The sequence below is a fragment of the Trachurus japonicus genome, chromosome 13 (assembly GCF_045865225.1).
Source record: "Trachurus japonicus isolate A0001 chromosome 13, Traja_1.0".
Classification (NCBI taxonomy): Eukaryota; Metazoa; Chordata; class Actinopteri; order Carangiformes; family Carangidae; genus Trachurus; species Trachurus japonicus.
In genome coordinates, this window is record NC_140919.1 from 25,893,139 (window position 1) to 25,914,827 (window position 21,689).

The 21,689-nt window shown below is 42.3% G+C and overlaps 2 protein-coding genes across 2 annotated transcripts; one reads left to right on the forward strand and one right to left on the reverse strand.

Moving 5' to 3' along the window:
• Nucleotides 1-584: 584 nt before the first annotated feature.
• Nucleotides 585-20,770, reverse strand: cpda (carboxypeptidase D, a). The gene is made up of 22 exons (XM_085795554.1): nt 19,967-20,770; nt 18,688-18,935; nt 13,927-14,069; nt 13,633-13,802; nt 12,851-13,272; nt 12,525-12,716; nt 11,947-12,114; nt 11,538-11,647; nt 11,244-11,346; nt 10,632-10,774; nt 10,362-10,531; nt 9,918-10,220; nt 9,606-9,801; nt 9,298-9,433; nt 8,640-8,786; nt 7,716-7,814; nt 7,556-7,620; nt 7,211-7,342; nt 6,017-6,202; nt 4,035-4,137; nt 1,311-3,143; nt 585-1,246 (listed from the first exon to the last, which is right to left on the reverse strand). The coding sequence occupies exons 1-21, from the start codon at nt 20,617-20,619 to the stop codon at nt 2,917-2,919; spliced, it is 4,116 nt and encodes a 1,371-aa protein (XP_085651680.1). The 5' UTR covers nt 20,620-20,770; the 3' UTR covers nt 585-1,246; nt 1,311-2,916.
• On the forward strand, nt 4,478-5,312 carry LOC146976039 (uncharacterized). The gene is made up of 2 exons (XM_085794450.1): nt 4,478-4,638; nt 4,753-5,312. Exon 2 carries the CDS (start codon nt 4,762-4,764, stop codon nt 5,290-5,292), a length of 531 nt encoding a protein of 176 aa, XP_085650576.1. The 5' UTR covers nt 4,478-4,638; nt 4,753-4,761; the 3' UTR covers nt 5,293-5,312.
• Nucleotides 20,771-21,689: the final 919 nt, after the last annotated feature.

Sequence of the window (21,689 nt, forward strand, 5' to 3'; positions counted from 1 at the left end):
TTTCCCACATAATAAAGTTGCTGTGCGCCTTCCTGGTAAATAACTCCTACTAAAGCAAGATGTAAACTTTGAATATCATAAACAAATGTTATTTAATTTTATCTTAAACATGTATATCCGTTAAAAGATTTAATTTAATTTAACAATTTGATTAATATTATTATTCATAATGGAATCTGATCAGCAGGATCACGAATGAAAGAATTTGGTCCTGTCGTAATCATTATTATTAGGTGTAATCAATAGGTAATCATTATCCTCATTGTGTCTTTACAGTAATGCAGTGTTACGTAACTCATTGATAGCAGAGAATTTGATGTAGCTATGTTCATGCTGCATTCTTACTTTTATTCATATAACACACTCTCAAAAGAAGAGACAAGAAAAGGTAGTTCTTCCTTATCTAAATAGTGATTAAATATTTTGTATTATTTTTGTATTATTTTGTAATAGCACATTATAAAGGGGTGAAATCTGCTCTGCTGCTTGTTTGTTTTCTTTCTTCACTGCTTAATGGTCTAATACAATGATGTGTCAAAAAATAATGGCAGTTATCATACAATGCAACAAAAAACCAAGAGGCATGTTGTGAGAGTCTTTATTTCGTTGTGTTTTATGAGTTTTTGTGCATGTTAGCATGTCATGATCACACAGGTTCTTATGAAACATTTTGTTGTGTAGATTCACGGTTACCATGAATTGCACTTATTTTTCCCCCATTAACAATTGGCAAACATTATTTACAGTTGATTCCAGTTTATATAAAATCTTCACACTTGCGTGACCCTGACACACACTCAACTTTCATAATCCATCCATACACACACATTCACAGACAGCATAGGAAAGAAAAAAATAATATACAAAAACTGTCTCTCCACACAGATGTCAGGTTTCATTTTACTGACAGCTGCATTTGTTAAAAGGAGAAAGTATAATTTCTCAAACTGGAAATCAAGGCAGATTCTTTAGTGAACTATTGTGTATTCATTCAGACTACTGGATGTGATGGAAAACATGCATAGCATTCCCAGTTCAAGAGCCACCTGATAGTTAAATGCTCCTGTGAGATGATTTCAGTTTAGTTAGGAATAGTCACACATGGATTTCTACTGTAGGGAAAATCACATTCTTTTGGTTATTGGCAGTTCACCTGATTTGCTAGAAGATGCTTTAAGTGAAAGTCTATGCCATTCTGGATATTTGAGCACAGGATTAAGTTGACCACACACAGATGTCTAACTTCCTTACCTTCTCAAATCAAATCAAATCAAATAGCCTTTATTGTCATTGCAACAGACAAGTGCAACGAAATTTCTAATTATAACTTTCCAGTTTAGTTGTATTGGTGCTCCCTTTTTGTCCAATGAGCTTATTTAATGCATGTGAGAAATCAGAGTTACGGATTATCATTTTAGACCAGACTACACTGTTTGTTAACGCTACTAAGGCATTATGTCAATAGCCAATAGCCTGATGGATATAACCTGTGATATTTGTTTTACAATAAATTTAGAAAATAAGAAGTGATCTACACCAATAAATCACATAATGTGTGACTCTGACACTGGTCATTAATGGACGGACAAAGCTGGTATGATTTTGTATTCAAAGTGGTGGGGAAAACACACTAAAATACTAAAAAGAAAATATAACTTCAGAACTTATAAACAGTAAAAATACACACTCTTGATCAAACAAAGAGCAAAGACCCAAACATGACATGCATCAAACTCAGCAAAATATACACAGTCTGAAAGGATCCTACAACAAAGCTATTAAATCAAAAAGGAAAGAAAATAATACATTCTTCTTCTCAAAGTTACCCACTTAAAGATCCATCTTTTTTTCTTTCTTTTTTTTAAATCTTGGCCAATGATATGGGACAATCCTCCTAGTGCAAGTGACCTCTGTGCATACATCAGAGCAGCCTGCACTAATTCTCCCTGATGCATTAAAGCTGTTGAGAAGTCCACATTATGATTTTGGCCTCAACATCAGCTCACTGGAAAAAATACACTACTACTGAACCCAGGTCAGCCTACATAGTCATCTGTGCAGAAACAGTGCAACACTTGAATTCAGCAGCCCTTTAAATCAGTTCTCTCTTCCTACCACCTGAGTATCGGATGGATCAAACTCCAACATGGACCAAGTGTTATCTATTCACTAGGTTGCTGCTGTCTGTCACATACTGCAACCAGACCGGACTGTAAACTTTACAGAAGCCAAGGCACAGTATTGGATTCAGTCTCCTAAAGGCTCGGACATTTCAATGTGGCAATGCTGTCTTAAGAAAAACAAATTAAAAAACACAACTTCTGATTTCCTATCTCGCAGTAGTACTGAAAGAAACACGTGGTGATGACAGATATCGGTGGGGAGATTGTATCAGACTAAGCACTTTGATCCAGAGTTCATTAAACATCCACTAAACAAGAGTTTATTTGGACTTAAAGGTTCGATTCCTCAGGACAGGTAGTGGTCATCAAGAGAACTCTTGAATGGCTCGGAAACAAACAAAAAAAAAGCTGCTTGAGTCAAAAAGGACGGATGAGAGCCTCAGTGGACCAAACCTCTCTGTTTATCCCTCTCTTTGTCACCTTCTCCATCTGTCTTTGTTGAACCAGTCAGCAGAGATGCAGCTCAACAAGGCAAGTCCTTCAGTCCAGACACCAGCATGATGTTCTTTTAAGGATTAATTTAATTGCACTAATAACCAAGTGACCAGAGGTGAGTGCTCAGAGCTTGTTGGTGTAACAGAACAAAGTGTCATTATCGTTCTTATCTCACTCAAAGAGAGAGACGCTGCCCAAAGTTCAACCTGTTCCTTGTTGGTCAGGAGTTTAATTTAAGGGGGAGATCAAAATAAAAAAAATACTGAGCCCAAAAAAGCCAAAATTTGTTCAATTGATCTCAGATTTTGTTGGCATACAGCGTCTCCTCATCGCTTTCGCTCTCATCCTGGAACTCGTGAGCGAGCAGGGACTTCTTAGAGCCCATGGAAGTGAGCCGGATCTCGTCGTCATAATCATCACGGTGCTGTCGCAAACGGTGGAAGCCGTCCTTTTGACGGTTCGACTTGGCCGCGCACACGCACCAGATGATGCAGGCTGTCACCACTAATGCCGTCATGGAGGCCGCTGCAGGGATGAAGAGAAAAGCACAGATCAGCATGTCTGCATGTACACAGCCTTATACAGCAGGGGGTGACCACGACTTGAAAAATGATTTAAATCATATGTTGGATTAAAGCAGAAGTAAGCGATCCGGCCGTTTTGGCTAACTTCCTGTCAGCCAATGGAGTTAGCAGTCCCCGCCCTCGTCCCTACGTCACCACGTTCACGCGCATCCCTTGGCTGTACACACAGAGAGGACCGCCCCTTTATGCCGTTCTCTCTCCTCATTGGATAAAGGTTGTAGGATACAAGGAAAGTTTTCTCCTCGGCTTACAGCAGAGCAGAGTGACTGACAGACCCGTGTTTCAGACCAAACACTCTATATAAGTGATTGCTGTCGGAAGATATAACTATTTAAGACTTATATTAATACAAACATTCCACTTACTTCTGCTTTAAGTAACAGAGCAATCAGATTTTTTTTTTTGATTGATTATAGTAACACACTGTGACTATGGTATCAGAAAAAAAAAGAATCAATTTCATTAGCCTTCTTGTAAAAAAAAGAAAAGAAAAAAGGGGGACTTATAGAGCACAATCAGGTGCGTCAGAAAGGGGAGCTGGTCACTGAGTGTGTGTGTCAACACGACTAACATACTCAGTGAGGTCAAAATTATTTCATGGAAAACTGTTTGATTCTTCTAGACTTAATCGCTATGAGAGAAATACAAAGTAAGGTAACTGTTGGCAGGTTTTTAGCAACACTGGCTCAAAACAAATTCAAACTAAATTGTACCACAGTTAACAAAATCAAAACTCATACGACTGAGGCTTGGTTTCTAAATAAGACGGATCAGTTTATGTGTAGAGTCTGGTTAAAAAAGTAGAGTCAGCTGTTTCAAAGAACATGATTACCTGCACTGGCCACCACAAACTCTCTGGGCAGGCCAAAGACACTGTTGTCCATGTCAAACACAATGACGATGGAAGTAGCAGCTTCATAGGAAGACACCGCCACCTGGAACACAGCAAAAACACTTCAGTGAACCACGAGCACATGGTCGTAGTGGAGACGTGTGAAAATCAAACGTTTAGATGTTTTTCTACAAGAGTTCCTTTAGCAACTTTTCACTAACAACACTCAAAAGGCAACAACTAAAAAAAAAAAGCATCAAGCTCTATCACATCTCCTCCTCCATCCTGGTCGTGTCTTCAAATGGAAGAAAAAGGCTGCTGATTACTCAATTAGCGAGTCTCCTCTGCAGGTGTGACTGCTTGGTATAATCTGCTGCAGGTTGCCTTGTGTGTCTAAATAGGATTAGAGCACTGGCTCATAAAAATCCCAAATTACTCAGATATCATCTGAGAACCAATTTACAAGAATCTCTCACTTGCTTGGTGCCATTTGAGTGCAGTTTAAAATATGGGAAAAGTAGATTCTAAACTCAGGAAAGCAGGATTTCCAACCATGTGTTTTCAGACCTGATTCAGTAATGTGGTCTGAACACACACCCAAAGAGTAAGTGCACCTTTTGATTTGAGTTACTTTCCGTTTTTATTACGATTGTGATTTGTTACTTTGTTTTATGACAAGACATAAAACCACTGAAGCTGATGTCCCTTTCATTTACAGAGGTATGAGATGCGTCCCTATGGCCTACGACGGACTATTCGATGTCCTAAGAAATATGGGGACGCTGTTAAGGAGAGGACACCCACGTTGGCGCCGAGTCATGATCTAGACTTAGCGTGTGAGCAGAGTGAACAACGCCCCCAGAGACCGCTGGATGACCGGTATATAAGGAACGCAGCCGTTCTTCCAGATCTCACACTGCCCTGTGGCAACAGAGCCCCGTCTCCTAAACAGAGGACTTCCACTAGCGGATCAGTTAGTCAACCGGGGCCTCTGATGATCCACGGCTTCACTGTACCAGAGTACCAGCAGACATTTCATTCGGTGGTGGATCCGCTGCTCTACAGTCCCTGTGGGAAGCTCACGGCCTACAGTCTGGAGCTGGGGCGGAGCATTAAGGAACATCTGTTTGAGGAGCTGGCCTACCCGACACTTCAGATTTCAGAGCAGCCGGATGGAAAGGTGGAGGTGATGGAGAGATTCTGCGTGCTCCGCCCTACACCCTTCATAGATGTGGACAGTAAAGGGGAACCAAAGTAATATTCTCCCATCGACTTGATTTTCTTTTCTTTTATTTCCCTGTTAATTGTGTGTTTGTGTTTCCCTCCACACATTCACATTTCATAAGAGTCAAATGTAATGTTTTGAAAAGAATCGGTTAAGTGAAGTTTGTATCTGTTGAAACAGAGTCCTTTGTGCTCTTTCAATTTATTTATCCTTTTGTCTTTTAAAGCATCAGCTTCTGAACCGTTGTATACTGAACATGTGCATAAGGTCATCGCCTGTACAGCAGAGTGCACATGTGGTTACAACAGGATCACAGCTGCTGATTGCCACTTTTCATCAGTTCCTGTCATAAAACGATATACAGTCAAACAAGACATTGTAAGTCTCTTGTTTTACTCAACAATGAACCAGAACTTATTCACATCGTCACATAAACTAATTTACTACACCAGCCAATGTTCTTGAGCATAAATCTCAGTGACATGTACATTGAAATGTCACTACCTCCTAGACAGGTTTGTGATGTGAGACATATTCCATTAAATAAAATCATGTTTTTCTCCAAATCAGTGAAAGATTAGGATTAACACTGATAATAATGCCTGTTTCAAAAGGATAAATAAATTCTCTCTTTGCATTCCACTCCATGGCTACTTGGAATAACGGTTACTATGCCTCTGTCCTGTTTGTTCCCGTCTACCTGAAGGACAGTACATTCCTGTCCCGCATGATGCATAGTCTGTATCTAACTGTGTACCTCTTGACGTTGTTGTTGGTAACCATCAGCAACAGCTTCAATGTTGTGGTTGCCTGGAGCCAGCAGAGCATGGAAGTACCCGCCCTCGGTGGTAAAGACTCTCACACCCCCATTCAGTACAATGATGGCGCCAACAATGGGCTTTCCACTCTTGTCCCTCACCACACCACGAACCCCTTTATGGACCTGGATGAAACGGAAATGGGGGAAAAAATCCAGTATTCAGTGTGTTATTCATAATTATGTCTTAAAATACTGGTTGGTCACAGTGGTGCAAGAAAATCACACATTTTTGGTTACAAATATATTTCAATGTTAAACACTTAGGGCCTGATTTTCTAAGATCCCAGATAAGGGGCGCTAAACTGGTCCTGGTCCTGGTCAAATTTTGCGTGTTTTGTTAGCGCACGCAAAACGGGTGATCTACTAACAGTAACCCGCTAAATGACAACACGCGCAAACAGCGGTATTTAAATGTAATCGTTTCCACCATGGATAGTGTAGACAGAGAGCTGCAAAGACAGAATGAAATTTGTTCCGATGGATTACTACAGAGCTCAGATGGGACACTCAGGCCACACCCGGATCTAAACGCTCTAACCAGAGGGATCAAAGACAGGGTGAAGGCAGCGGTGCCGTCTCTCAGTCCCGGCCCCAGAGCTGAGCAGCCAGGTACTGGAAAGGGAGGAGAGGAGAGGAGCGCACTGGAGGAGAGCGGTGCGGTGTGCGTAACAGTGCTGAAAGGACTTTTAACACACCTGAAAAACTGCTACAGTTCGCTGAATGACCCAGACGGGAGGAAATGCAGAGGGAGCAGAGCTTTTGCCCTGGCAGGTATTAAATCAATTACCACAGCCATTTGTGGCAAAGCTGTGCCAGTTAAGACTTGCCTTTCAACTGCCACCGCAATCTGTTTCAGGTTTGGTAAATCACATTGCGTGCAGTAAATCTATTTGCATCTACTCCTCCCAATATTTGGCAGAAACACCCATATTTGCATATTCTTTAAGGCAAACACGCTAAATGATTTGCGCACGCTATTTTGCCTGTTTGAGAGACACAATTGGTGTAACCGGTTAGTAGATCAGCTTCAACATGTGTTTGTGCGTGCAATCAAGTTTGCACAGGTTTTTACACATGCAAACCTTTAGTAAATCAGGCCCATAAACTTGTGGTTAAAATGCTGCTACTTACCTCCACCAACATGCTTAGGAGAGCCTTCTTGTTCTCAGCCCACAGTGTGGCCAGCTGCTCAGCAGGAGGGAACAAACAGCAGCCAGTGTACACTGTGATTTCTGGACAGTGGCCAAAGTCCATACTGAAGTCCTGCAAGGACACGTAGACACAAGATGATGCATGAGACAGTACTGGGGCAGAAGCCTATTCCTCACTATGCTTTATTTCTTATTTGATTTGACAGATATCTCCGGACTAACATTCAGGGACTTAGTGTGATTTATGGTTTGAGATGACACTTTCTAGTGGCTTCACGGAGACCAACTTAACTGCTGTCACACACACTGGAGTGGAGAGACTTACTTTCATGCTGCCCATGTGACTCTGTCTCTCTGCTGCCCTCATAACTCCATCAGGAATGTTGCCTGCTGAGTGACAGAAAAAAGTCCCATTAGCCGTCAGACATTAGTTATTCAGTGACAAAATGACAACAGGATTTATTCATAGCAGTTGAACTACATACTCTGTCCATTATTTGAACATCCGGTGTCCCCAAGGTGCATCTTGGGGTGGTTGTTGGCATAAACACTCGCCAAGTATTTCAGCGTGCCCTCATTTTCAACTGGAAAGACATGAAAATAATGAAATAAAAGCCTAGGGATAGAAGTGATGTTTAACAGCAATCTATGATCAGAGTGAATATCATTTTTCCTACTCTTGGCAAACTATCATCAACATATGATCTATGTAAAACTGAAAATGAAAAGTATGTGAAATCAGACCATTGAGCTGTGAGGAAGAATGCATTACTCAAAAGAAGGCATGATATTCCTCTCTCTTATTCACAAATTGTTTGGCACAAAAAGTGATTATTTACTGCATCACATCCTCTGAGATATAATATTTGTCCTGAGGGTGGTGCTAAAGAGGAGGATTAGGGTTAACCTACTGCGGAACATAACTTTTCTCAGCAATTTCCACAGTAACAACCAGTTACTGTCAACTATGAATGATCTGTGCAAAGTTAACAACAGGTTGTCTTCCAAAATACCAGGATTTATCTATCCTGAGGACAATTAATATCCCATACTTAATATTTAAGTTATGTGACCACAGTAGGGATGCACAATAACTTTTTTTTAAAACCGATACCGATAACCAATAATGTTCTGCTTCCAAAGGCCGATACCAATAGTCGATAACCGATAACATACCTGGAGATAAGAAAGACTAGTGAGAGACTAGAGACTAGTGTTTTGACTCTTTAAATGAAGATATTCTATTCGCAAGCCTTTCAAACATTATCCTGCACCCCTAGACCGCAGTCAAGAAAATCTGATTCTTAAGTGTGAACAACTATTCTATAAATTACATAACCTAACAAGGCCAACTCCCAACAAATTCAAAAACCTTAAATAAGTAGTGGAGTTGTGTATTGTTGTGCTACCTGACTGGACAGGCTTGTCATATGGGTAGGTAGCAACAAGGGCGCCTCCATCAAGGGCCACAGAGAGAGTGTAGGTCTTGTCAAGGATCAAGTCCATCATTGCTCTGGTCTCTGGTTGGGCCTCCATCACACGTTGTGATGCGTTGCCTGCAAACAGACAGTCAGAGGGCGAGAAACAGAGTTGTTAGAGCATGCTGTGCTTCTCATGGGAAGTGTAACTTACAGTACAGGCAATGACAGTTATTTATTACATTCACCAAAAATGACGAGTGGACCTACAAAACTAAAAACAAGAGGTGAAAGAGCCTTTTCAGTTATTGGTCCCAAACTATGGAATAGTCTCCCACAAACAATCAGATCTTCACCCTCCATAGACATCTTTAAAACTCAGCTAAAAACTTATCTCTTCTCTCTGGCTTTTAATTCAGTCTTGTTGGAACCTCCCATACCATCATTTCCACTAACTTGTTGTTTTAATGTTTCTTTGTGTCTGTCCTGTCTTTGTTTGAACTAATCTTGTAAAGCACTTTGGTCAACATCTGTTGTTTTTAAATGTGCTCTAGAAATAAAAATGACTTGACTTGAATATGTACACTGAATGTTCTTCTGACACACACACACACACACACACACACACACACACACACATAAAACTGACCAAGGAAATCTGTGTCCAGATCCTTGCCCTGGGCGTTGGTGAAGCCCTGCTTGGAAGTGCACTGCCTCTCAACAGCCTGTTCCCGTCCATCTGGGTTGATGGAGGGCACAATGACAATCCGGGTTTCGTTGATCAACTAGGGAAGGGAAATGAACAGGAACACTTACAGACAAGGCTGAATTATATATTTACCAGGATTTGTTTTACACTTTTAAAACACAATTGCAGTAAATTGACCTAATCCAAACTACTTCTATAAAAACAAACTTGTTTTAGTATCATTTGATGGCCCAGACTCCAAAGCTCACCCTGGTGATGGCTGGGTTTTTTCCATAGTTGATACATAAGAAGGCAGCAAACTCCAGCAGCAGCTCTGTGCCCACGGGGGCATTGCCATGGATCCCTGCCACAAAGCGGATCTTGGGTTTAGATGGTTCAGCCTCCCCTGGTTTATTGGAGATTTCCAGAGCCCGGATGGTCCTAAACTCTACACTTTGGCCCAAACTGGACACAGAAGTGAAGAAACAACAATGTAGGTCAATCTTAGAAGAAGCAATAACAGTCACTTAAGTTGTAAAACACAGCACAGAGAGCTTGGGGGGAAGATAAATCCTGCATACTTCTGTAAAGATGTGATTTGGCGAAAGTTAAGAGTGAGGCCCCTCAAGAACTCGGACAGTTCTTTGTAGCGTTGGTAGCGGAAGCTGCTCTCGGTGGCTGTGCTCCTGACCAGCTGCTCCAACCCCTGGCCTAGAGACAGCTCCTTGATTAGGCTCTGAAACTCCTTCTCGGATGGGTTCTGTGTTGGTTGGGGTCCATTTTGAGACTGGCCCTTCAAGTCGGAGTGTAAACGCGTTAGTCTGAAGTCCACCACCTCCACTCTGTCCTTTGACACTGTGGCGTAGGTTCTCACAGGCATATATCTGGACAAGAGAGAAAGTTCTTTAGAAAATTATCAGCACTCAAAAATCAGGACAAGTAACAGCACAGAGGTCTAGTCTTTGGTCGGTGACTGTACTTTATAAGTTGCTCTCCACTTCTTTTGCCTGATATTCAAATCTTACCCATGGGCAGACGCTGTGATGGAGTAAGTGTTAGGAACCAGCAGTCTCCAGTAGTCTCCAGTATGAGCTGTGGTGATATTGTGGTCAATCTCCGCAACAGTAATGGTGGCGTTAGGAATTCCTGTACCATCACTAATGTCAGAGACGGTGCCCTTGACTCCTGTGTGGACCTGAAGAGACACATTACCACGCACACATGAGCAGCTGATGAGCAACTGGGGAACAGTGAGGAGGAAGCTCAGGGCGATTTTAAGATTTGTATTTTATTACCTGGTGAATGAACTGAAGCAAGGCTCTTCGGTTTTGTTCCCAGTACATAGGCAGGTCCCTTGCCAACGGGAACTTTACACAACCCAACTCAATGGTCACCTCAAAACAGTTGGTGTTTAAGTAGTTCCAGTCCTGCATCCCACCTGAAAAACAGAGCTCCTTTAAAGTCCTTCTCAAATTTCAAAAGGTTTCACTTAAGGCCATTATGTGAATGAGGATTATGTGATTATAGTGCAATGATGGTCTCAACTTTCTACAAAAAATGGCTGAAATTTAATTTCATTACTACAGTAACTGCACACAGATATACACAGAGATGTGACAGATTTACTTATTGTTTTTCAATTTTGAAGCACTAAAGCCCATAACTACTCTTGCTAAACCGAATATAGATATGTTAAAACATAAATAATAGTTTGGTAGATATTAAAAAAGGCTGTATTGGCCACCGAAGATTATTTTCTACATCTAAGCAACTTTTCCAGATGTAATGTGTAATATCTGGAAGATGTGAGCTAAAATTACTTAAACATTCAAGGCTTCTTTGCCTGACCTCCTGTTGGAAAAACGAATGTAGCAAATGAGAAAGGAGGATGGGGGATGTGGGCATACCGGGAACATTGTACCAGTTTGCACCATTGGTGATGCCATCCTCAAAATATTCACCAGGGTACAGGTCCTCACAAGGGTGTCCATTGTGCATGAGAGGATTCTCCTGCACACACAAAAACAGTCAACAATGTCAACAATGACAACTCTTGTAGTCAAGTTTTCAAACCTTGTCTGTCCAAAAATCCCATGGCTTCTATCAGCGCACAACTCCACATTTTGTTTTCAATGACGAAGTGGAACCACAGGCAGCATTTACTCCCCGGGGCTGAAACAGATCCTGCAGTGTCCAGTTACCTGTGAGTACGCTTTAGAGACCTGCTGAAAGATCTTGTCGTCAGGTGACGGGCTGTACTGAGTCATCTGTTCTCTGTCATCATCATAGGGGTAGTTAACCACCAAGGAACCTGCAGTCCACAACACGAAGATAAGAGAGAAGAAAACTATTTAAAAACACCTGACTTGGTAGTAGACGAGTTGACATTAGAAATATTTAGATTTAAAATGCGATAGCAGGAATCTTTTAAGTAATTTTGAAATGTAATTATATTGTTTCAATAAAAAGCACACAAAAAAGCAATAAGAAAAAGTGAGTATATAATATTTTCAGTTGGTGATAGGATTACGAGATTATTACTATCAAAAGGTGACTATGAGACTTTAAGAGTACAATCTTTGGTACTAAAAGATCAAAATAACACCGTGCCTCCATGGAGGTTGGCTGACAGAACGAAGGGGACGCTCTTCAGCCAGTTCATCACAGCTATGGTCTCTGGCTGCCTGGGATCTGTGATGGTGGTGAACTGGTCTGGGAAGTTGCGATTGAGGTCAAAATTGTTGGTGTTGTTGCGTCCTTTGTGGCCCTTCACATCACCTGTGAGGAAATAAATGATAAAAGAAGAGTCATCCGCAGCTGTGTTTATGTGACCACGACTTGGTTCCTGCCTCGAAGATGTACGCATCGTCATCTACATCCTCTGCACTTCCTGTCACACATCAGCTACAGCTAAAGGCTTAAAGAGATGGGGGAAGTGCTCTGTGAAATCCCCCCAAGAGGGATTGTACAGATATGTCACGGTCATAACACAAAGATTTGACAGCAGGCTGTAACATAAACTGAAGGAATCTTAGTCAAATGATCAAGTTACTGTTTAAGGCCTACAGTACAATGTTACACATTTACTGTAAAGCAATACATCCAACACCAAACTAGTTTGTCTGTCTTCATTTCATACTGAGCAGACAGTGTTTCTTAATTGTTGCCTTAGTAGTCACTTCTCTCACCTTCCACGGCTCGCTCATAGCCGTCAGGGTTCATTGAAGGCATGATGTGAATGCGGGTGTTGTTGACCAACTGGGTGACCTCGGGGTCGGTACCATAGTTACGGCACAGGTACTCGATGAGGTTGAGCAGCAGCTCCCGGCCCACCACCTCATTACCATGCATGTTGCCCACATACTTAAACTCTGGCTCGCCTGGCATGGAAACAGTGAAAACAAACAAATCCATATTAATAGATAACACAAAGGAATTTATACATGATAATTTACTGGCTCTTTGAAAAGAAACTGTCTATTTGACTTTATAACTCTGTGGCTGAGACACATACCATGCTCATGTGCTGTGGCGTTGCCTGAGATGACCATGACATAGAGCTCCCGGTTCTCCACCGAGCGGCCGATAGTGTAGAGATGGGCAATAGACGGAAACTCGCTGCTGTACTTGCGCAGGAACAGCTCCATATCCGCGTAACTGTGGTGTCGAAATTCTTGTGGCTGGATGGGCTGGTGCTCAGGTGGGGGCAAAGAAGGACTGCTTTTGTTTCCCTCGGAGGGAGCGACCCACGGCTGCATGGAAGCAGTGGGGCTGGTGGCAGTGGTGGAGGTGTCTGGCTGACTGCTGGGTGGCGTGGAGGACACGGGCACGGTGCTGCTGTTCGCAGCCTCGCTGACCACAGGTGCCAAGGTAAAGTTTAGTTCTGTGGCTTTGTCCTCCATGACCTGGACACTATAGACTGTCTTTGATGTGTACCTGTGCACAATGAAAGAAAAGTCCACCTTAAAATTAGATTCACAAGAAAAACGACAGAATTCATACGCACATCTCTTTCAGTTAGTCATTTACCAGTGAACGAAGCCTCTAAATCTAAGCAGGAAGCAACTGTTGCTATGCATTCCTTCAGGGCACCACATGCAGGCTGATAATGGCTGAAGCACATTGACTGAACTCCATTGTTTGTTCGTCTAGAAGAACCAGATTACACGTCTCGCTTGATTGATTGTGAATTTGCCATAATCAAGAGGAAACAAGCCGAGGTTGCGCTGCCAGCTGGCTCATGGCGTGATTTTCAAAATCACCCTATTTCAAAAACAGTTCAGTGGCATCACTCACCCTGCAGCTACAGCTGTGATGTTGTATGTTCCAGGGATCAGGAGGCGGTAGTAGTCCCCGTACTTGGCAGTGGTCAGGTTGTGGCTAATGCCTGCCACCATAATGTTGACATCAGCGAGGGCAGCACCACTGACGGCGTCTTTCACATACCCACGGACACCGATATGAACCTGGAAGACAGTGTTGATGTAAATGTAACACAAGGTTGTATTGTGGCATTATGGCTAAAAAGACAAAGGGTACTTTATAATGAATGCTGATGTGTCATAACTCATTTTTAGTCTCAAGCTCTACCTTTTCCATGTAGGCTATGAGGGATTCCCTGTTCAGATCCCATTCCTTATGGAGCTCAGTTGCAGGGGGATATTTGCAGCAGCTCAGCTCCATGGTGATCTCCAGACAGTTTCCATAGAGGTAGTTGTAGTCCTGCATCCCTCCTGGAAAACAAGCCAAGGAATATCAAAAAAACACAAACTTGGGAAGGGAAAAGCACATTCAATTACTTATTGTATAAAGAACAAGGGTACGTCTGTATCAGGGAATCAAATGGATGCGTACAACACATTTTAAAGATCAAGTGTTAACGTGGTGAGGAGCCATGACATCTGCACTTTGCCAGCCAGCTCGCCATCCACAAGGCAAACAGAGGGAAACACAGGAGGAGGAGGGGGGGCGAGCTGTTCAGCTGGCCGTCCCTCTGGAAAGACATCCAGCCAGCCAGCGGCTCCCTGGCTGGAGGGTTGCCATGACTGCCTGCTGTGTGGCCACAGGAACCCAATTAAAACAGTGCTGTTTGCCACTTTGCAACAGTCAAAGTGAAAGGGCTCACACACCAAGCACTGACAAATAACTTACACAAATCACCAGCCTCCCTGCCGTCTCAATGAGAGAGACGTTGACCACACCGGGAAAAAGGATAGTAGCATCAGTGCTTAATGCAACCTATCGGATCACATTTCTGTCTGTTGCACTGCACTATCACTTCGAAGTGGGATCATACTACTGCGTACAAACCGTTTGGTAAAATCATCAGACAGTTACACTTCAGCTTGCCTTCCGTTCTCCTGAAAATCATATTACTGGCTGACTTTGAAGTGTAGTTTAAAAAAAAAAACGAATTACAATTCATCCATACAAGCACAGAGACTAAGATCCACAAGCTTGTAATGAGGCCCATGACTTGGCTCTGAGGGCGGATGAAAATATACACCACAGACTACAGTTGTGAGTCATTTTCAGCCGAGCAGCAGCTGCTCTGCTGTCTGAGACTTGGCGAGGGTCACCGGGTCATTCACCGAAAACTATAAAAGGGCCAATTCACAAGATTAAACGCTTCAGAGCTCATGTTTCAGATGTTTTTCAGTTGTCTGTCTCTCACTGGACAAACAAACCCTCTGAATACTGGTGGAGTATTAGGTCTGTTGGGGCGGGTGATTCATCAGAGGATTGTTTACCCCCTGTGGGGGCTGCAGAGACAGCAGGGTGCTATGCCAACCCCACCAAACCGATCCTTATCAGAATCATACTTGTTGTTAATTATGAGTAAATAACATTAGCTTTACATTTAACAGCGACAAACCCCACACTTGCCTGTACTGTAACAGCTAAAAGCCCTTGTTATCAGCCACAGGATATTAGGTGTCGTCTTGTACTAAGTGATTTTAAATAGTTTAAAACTTAATCAAACACCATTGTCTTTGGGAAAAATCAGTTAAAGTAAACATCCTACAGACGCTGACAGGGTATAGCAAACACACAGACGGGCCAGGGCAGTCTTAACCTTAAGTATCCTGTCTAAGTGCCGGATCCAGCGACACACCCTAAACTTTGGAGGAAACCGCAGGCCAGACAATAGAGCCACAGTCAGTTCTAGGGGCTGTGCTCTCTGTGTAAGGTACTGTGGTGTTTATAATGTGAGATATAATGCAATAAAAAAAATCTATCCTACAGTTAAAATGATAATCCAGGAAGAAAAACAATTTCAGAAAGTGCTGCTGTCACATGACTGTCAGCAGTTCACAGTGATGCAGCATAAAACTATGAGGTTGCAGCATGATCAAGCACATCCGCCGCCGTGAGATTATCACGGCAATGGAACAGTATTTTCATACAGTAAAATTATATTCTACTCTCCTCGGCTCTAGTTTCCTTGTATGATACAAGGGAACTAGAGCTGTATGTCTATGTTACATTTCAACTCACATGCTTTTACAACAATCTAGGCTATGCAGCTTTGAACCAATGAAACACTTTGAACACTGTGGACTATGAGCTGTGTGGGAAAATAAAAAAACCACAACGAACTTAGTGACATCACAACAGTCAGGTTTAGAAATGTGCTGTAGGCAACATTAAACGAGTTCAAAAATAAAGGATGCCCTTTCAGACTATAAAGTGTTGAAATATTGTAAATTGTGTGTTATGATAAATCATTATTTCGAGCCCTGAATGCCACACACATTAATCTCCTGTGACTGACCTCCAGCCCTGGCGACTCGCCTGGATCTCTCATTACATCACACTATGTCCTGACCATCATCTGACATTAGCCCAGTTTTAGCTGTGACATTTCCTCCACGGAGACGTGTCAGACAGACACGAGCATTGTCTTTTCAACGGTTCTGCACTCCTTGCTGTCTATCTTTAACATAAGATAAGAAGGGCACTGCTGCTGCTGCAGCTGCTGAGAGCTTTAATCGCTGCCTCACGTAACAGTCTGAAGTCGGACCTTGTCTGTCAGCACACTGGTTTTACACCGGCTTCAGTTTCAGCTGAGAAACAGTAAAAACAAGAACAGGTTGATCTCCAACCATTCCTTGAAACAGGTCTGTCTTAAGAATTAACGCCAGGATTATCAGAGGATAGGGAAAGGAAACTGTTGTTTCAATAAAAGAGCGTCTGTTTAAGGCTTTGGTCATGACTTTGCTCCATTTGTTTGTGGTGGTTAACACACAGTATGACATCATATCCATCTTAAAGTGACCTGCAAAAGGGGAATTTTCTAATCAGTTCACTAGATGCAGCAATGCAGGCCTAGAAAATCAGACTGTACCTTCCTCCGAAATAGATGGTCCCAAACAGTATATTTTCATATTTTCAGTGTCCTGAAGTCAGTGAGCAGTATCGGCAGAAATAACAGCTTGTATAAAATCTTAATAGCTGTGTGGCATCATAGACACAGGCAAGTTAATGCTGAACCTTTGTCTTTGTGCTCTTTTGTTGTGATGTTGTGATACAATACAGCTATTGTATGTAAGAGATGTCAGAATTAACCAAATTATATGTTTTTATTTTGTTAATATCACTGCTACAGACACTCAAATTAACCAACCTGATCACTTAAAGGAGGCCTACTTAAATGATTAGAAATACTTTTCCAATTTGGCCAGATTAAACTTTTGAAAATGTAGTAGGCCTAACATGTTGTGTCAAGTGTGTTTACATAATAAGAACAGCTCAGGGAAATGTTCAGACGTTGACCCTAAAAACTATCAGTAAATGTGGCCTTCTGATCAACAAACAAACTCAGAATTACTGCACACTCATAATGTGCGTTTAAAAAGCAGGGCTGACTGACTAATTCATTGATTAATTAAGTTTTGAACTGGACTGAAACACGAAAACACCTAGTACTTTGACAGCCAAGAAAGACAGCGAAGTAGGACAGTTATAAGCTGTTTCATACGAGGAAAACAGGCGAGGAGCTACATGGTTTCCAAGAAAATTTATCTGGCAGGCGCAAATACCTGCTAATCCATAGGACAGCACAGACAAAGGAGTGCATTACTGGCACCATAAATTCACAACAACAAAGCACATCTTACCAGGAAAAAGGAGTGTAGTAACCTGAGGCTACGGACACTTGCATCAGCACCTACAGTACAGTACCAACCCCACAGACAGACCAACAAATACAAAAGCAGAGAGTATGCTGATCAAGTTTCTGCCAAAGCCATGCTCAGTTTCTGAACTTGTATGAGCCGTAGAAGTAAAGGAAACAACACGAGCTGCATTAAGCAATAGCAAAGGAACTATGTAGGTAGGGTTTGTAGCTTAACTATGATACATTTTTACCTTAATTAGACAGCTTTTGAGTAATTGTGATGGTTTAATAAATGGCTGAACTTGTTATGAGGGAGAATGGAGGCTCTCTGCCTTCCATGTGCGTATCACCGTGTCATCTGAGAGGTTGAAAACCAACCTTGCAGGATCGAGGTAGCCGCCCCGATGCCCCAGCTCTCGTCTCTGCGCAGTGCGCACCGAGGCACAAAAGCGCCGCGTAAACCCGTAATCTCTTGTTTATGACAGATGAAACTACACAAATATAGGCCTACACGTCGTCATAAGATCATTTATGATATATAAAACGTTATGTAGCGCTCTATTGATTGATTTCTCGCCGGCTTCGTTGTAAACAAATACACATGGCCAGGAGGAGGGTAAACAAAATAGTGGAAAAGCTATCGGTCTTGAGTTCCTCCTTAAAAGAACAGCCCATAGGCATTAATTTGCTGTTACATGAGCACATTGCAAGTGTAAACCTGTGTACTGGTCGAACACTTTCAGTAATTACAGGCTGTGACAGAAAAACTGGATAAGCAAAACAAAACTGAGAGGCCATTACCAGTTATCAATGGTAAGTAAGAGTAAGTGTCCAACAAGTTAATGCAGCTACATGAAGTGAAAATGTACCCACGGTAAAAATGAACTTGGAATAAAGCTACTACAGTAGATAGATTCTGCCTCTGAGCAGCTTGAACTGGACTGAAGCTTTTCTGCCCCAGAAATGTAAAATGTGATCTCTGTTGGGAGAAAACCGAGACATGGCAAATAGGTCAAGTTGTGCTGAACTAAGTGTAGAGGGCTTGGTAATAAATTTGTTCCTGAGCTTCCTCAAACAGGTTGTAGCTTGTACTTGGCCAAACTCTCATATGCTCCAAAGGATGCAGCCACAACAGCACATTCTTGGTTTTTTACGTGGGACGATCAAGCACAGGCTCGATTGTTGTGTACTCTCAGGGTGGTGAAGCTATAAACTTATTAAAATCATCTTACCAGGCACATCATACCACTGTGCACCATTGGTGATGCCATCATCAAAGGTCTCCTCCATGGCGTTGGGACAGTTGGGCTCGCCAGTCTTCATCACTGGGTGGTTCTTCGAATACACCAGAGCCAAGTAGCGAAAGAGAGCGTCGTCCTCTGACTGGCTGTAGTGTCCCTGGCGCTGGTGGAGGGCTGAGTCATCGAAAGGATAACTGGCAACCACCGTGCCACCATGAAGGTTCCCTGACAGCACAAATCTGCAGAGACAACAGCAGATTTTAGCAGCAAGTCTTCAAGGATGGACTCACATCACGTCAGAAAAACATTTTAACACATAGTGAACCCTCAGCTCTGAGCTAGAGTGGCATCAGTGAATGGGTCATACTGAAATAAACTTGACAAAAACTGTCCTGTCAAAAGTAATAAAAGGGGGAAGTGCACTGCAGTGGATCGTGGAAATCAGTGTTGTGATGTCGTACGAAGCCTCTCAGAGGGAAATTCCCTTTTCTGCAGGGGAGCCTTGGAGCCGACGGGGCCAGTTTAAGCTCTGCAGTCCAGTCCCTCCAAATAAATTCTTGAACATCATGCCAACATGGTGTCCCAGGACAGCAGCAGCCCCAGCTGACTTTGTTATGATTCACACCACTGACCCCTCAGGCTCTGATAGAGAAGGAAATTAGTGGGGAACTAAGTTATCCATTGACTTCAATGTTTGCCCTTCCCAGGGTTAAGTCTGCAGGTGACTACTATTTTGATTATCAATTAATCAGCTATTAGGTCTTAAGAGGATTTTGTGGCTTTAAAAAACATTGAAGGTTGCGTTTATATAATAAGGATGACTATTCTAGGGACTAATCTCCCATGATGCCCACTGATGTTTATTATTGATTTTTCAATTAATTGCATGGTCTACAGAATGTAACTGAAGAACATAAGGAAATAGTCTCCCACAACTTCCGGTAGCCCGAGTTGACTTCTTGAAGTTATCAGTGTTTAATCAAAGGATAGGTCAGAAAATCGATTAGCAAAATAATAGGCCAATTATTTACTGTTACCAGCTGTCTAATCATCACTGAGTCACACCTGCTGCTGGTCTGGACGGAGTGAGTTGCTCATCTACAGGAAAGTTGGTCACTTATTACCGTACATCCTCCACTTAAAGAATAAACATTGTGTCAGTGTGAAGTTTTACTGAAGCTTTTCCAGTCTGTTTAATAAAACAACTGGGACTCTATTGGCTTTGTTTGTGTGACATCGTGGATTAAAAAAAATAATGAAACAAACTCACTTTTCCTCCTGGATCCATCTCATTACAGCCACAACCTCGGGTACGTCCTGTGGAGCAGCGGTGTCCCCGACAAACTGGTCAGGGAAACTTCTGTTGAGGTCTCTCTGTTTGCCGTTGCTCCGTCCTCCGTTGTCGCCATTGCAGTCCCCCTCCACGGACCTCTCGAAGCCGTCGGGGTTCATGCTGGGCATGATGTAGATGTCCGTGGTGTTTACCAGCCGGGTTATGCGCGGTTCCTCCCCGTATTTCGTCAGCAGCTCCTCCACCAGGTACACCAACACCTGCCGGGACACGGTCTCGTCGCCGTGCATGTTCCCCACGTATTTAAATTTCGGTTTCCCCGGTGAGTCTCTGTTGGGGTCCGCGCTGATCCGCATCACCCACAGCTCCCTGCCCTCCACCGACCGACCGACGCTCGACAGGTTGGCTACGTGAGGGTATTTCTGGGCTAAAGACTGTAAACGACTGGTTAGGTCGACATAATTGTAGTATTTGTCATAAGTTTCTACCGTTTCCTCCGTGTTGGGGCTGCTGAGGCGTCGTGGCCGGTGCAGCCTGGCGTCGCCGGGGGAGACAAGAAGAAGACAGAGAAGAAAGAAAAGTGACACCCGTAGTTTCAGCATCGTCGAGAGATGCTCCCAAGTGTGCGCCATGTCGACGGATCTTCTGCTTCTACACCATCCGGACCCTCGGATGTGAGAACAACAAACGCTATGGTCGTTTATTTATGAGTTGTTTAGCTCCCCAGCGACAGACGTATTTCTGCTGTCACGGTGGCTCTGGCCTGTCTGCTCTGTTTCCATCCACTTCCTCAACTCGCAGGGGCGGGGCTAAACGATGACGTCGCGTTTAAGGTGGTCCGGTGGAGTTCGAAGACAAATGGGAAATTCACTTGAAGTCAAGTAGCTACATAAAGTAAGGAATAAAAATAGACATTCACTATGTGCTAAATATATGTAAAACATAAATACGTACTTTTTTGTACAAAATTATTTGAATAGAGAAAAAACGTAGGCGATTGATTGATTGATTGATTGATTGATTGATTGATTGATTGATTGATTGATTGATTGATTGATTGATTGATTGATTGATTGATTAGAAATATTGCACAGTGTGGGTGGGCATGAATACAATTAAATGTACAGTTTGTGTGAAACTGAGCGTGTTAAAAAATATATAAGAATAAATCATGCAGAAGAAGAAAAGAAAAACTTTATAAATACAACCGGGTGATGTAGGCTAATGGAGTGAAATGTTAAAACGTGGCTTGTACAAATATGGCAGATTAGTAATGTAATGTCAATAAATAAAGAGTCCAGAGTGCAGGTTATTACTTTATTTAAACACTTTGGCTGGATTGGACTAACACAATTTAAAATAATCTAACACAGTTTAGTTACACCAAAAATGAGATAATCCAGGTTTAGAATTAAGACTATTTTAACAGCACCATTTCAAATTTAGCTCAGTTTAGTTCATCCAAGTTCAGCTATTTAAAATGAATTTAAACTGAGTTTAATTAACAGGTGTAAGTGTGCATATCAAAATAGAAATTAAATAAACAGGTAAAAATTTTACATAAATACAGCAGGTTATGCTTCCAGGACCTAGTAATCATAAAACAGTGGTGGGAGGGGGTCGGGGAGGTTACCAGCTGTTCACCGCTGCTTTCCCAAAATAAAATGTCACTATGTTTCTCTAAGTAGCTAAAAAATAATAA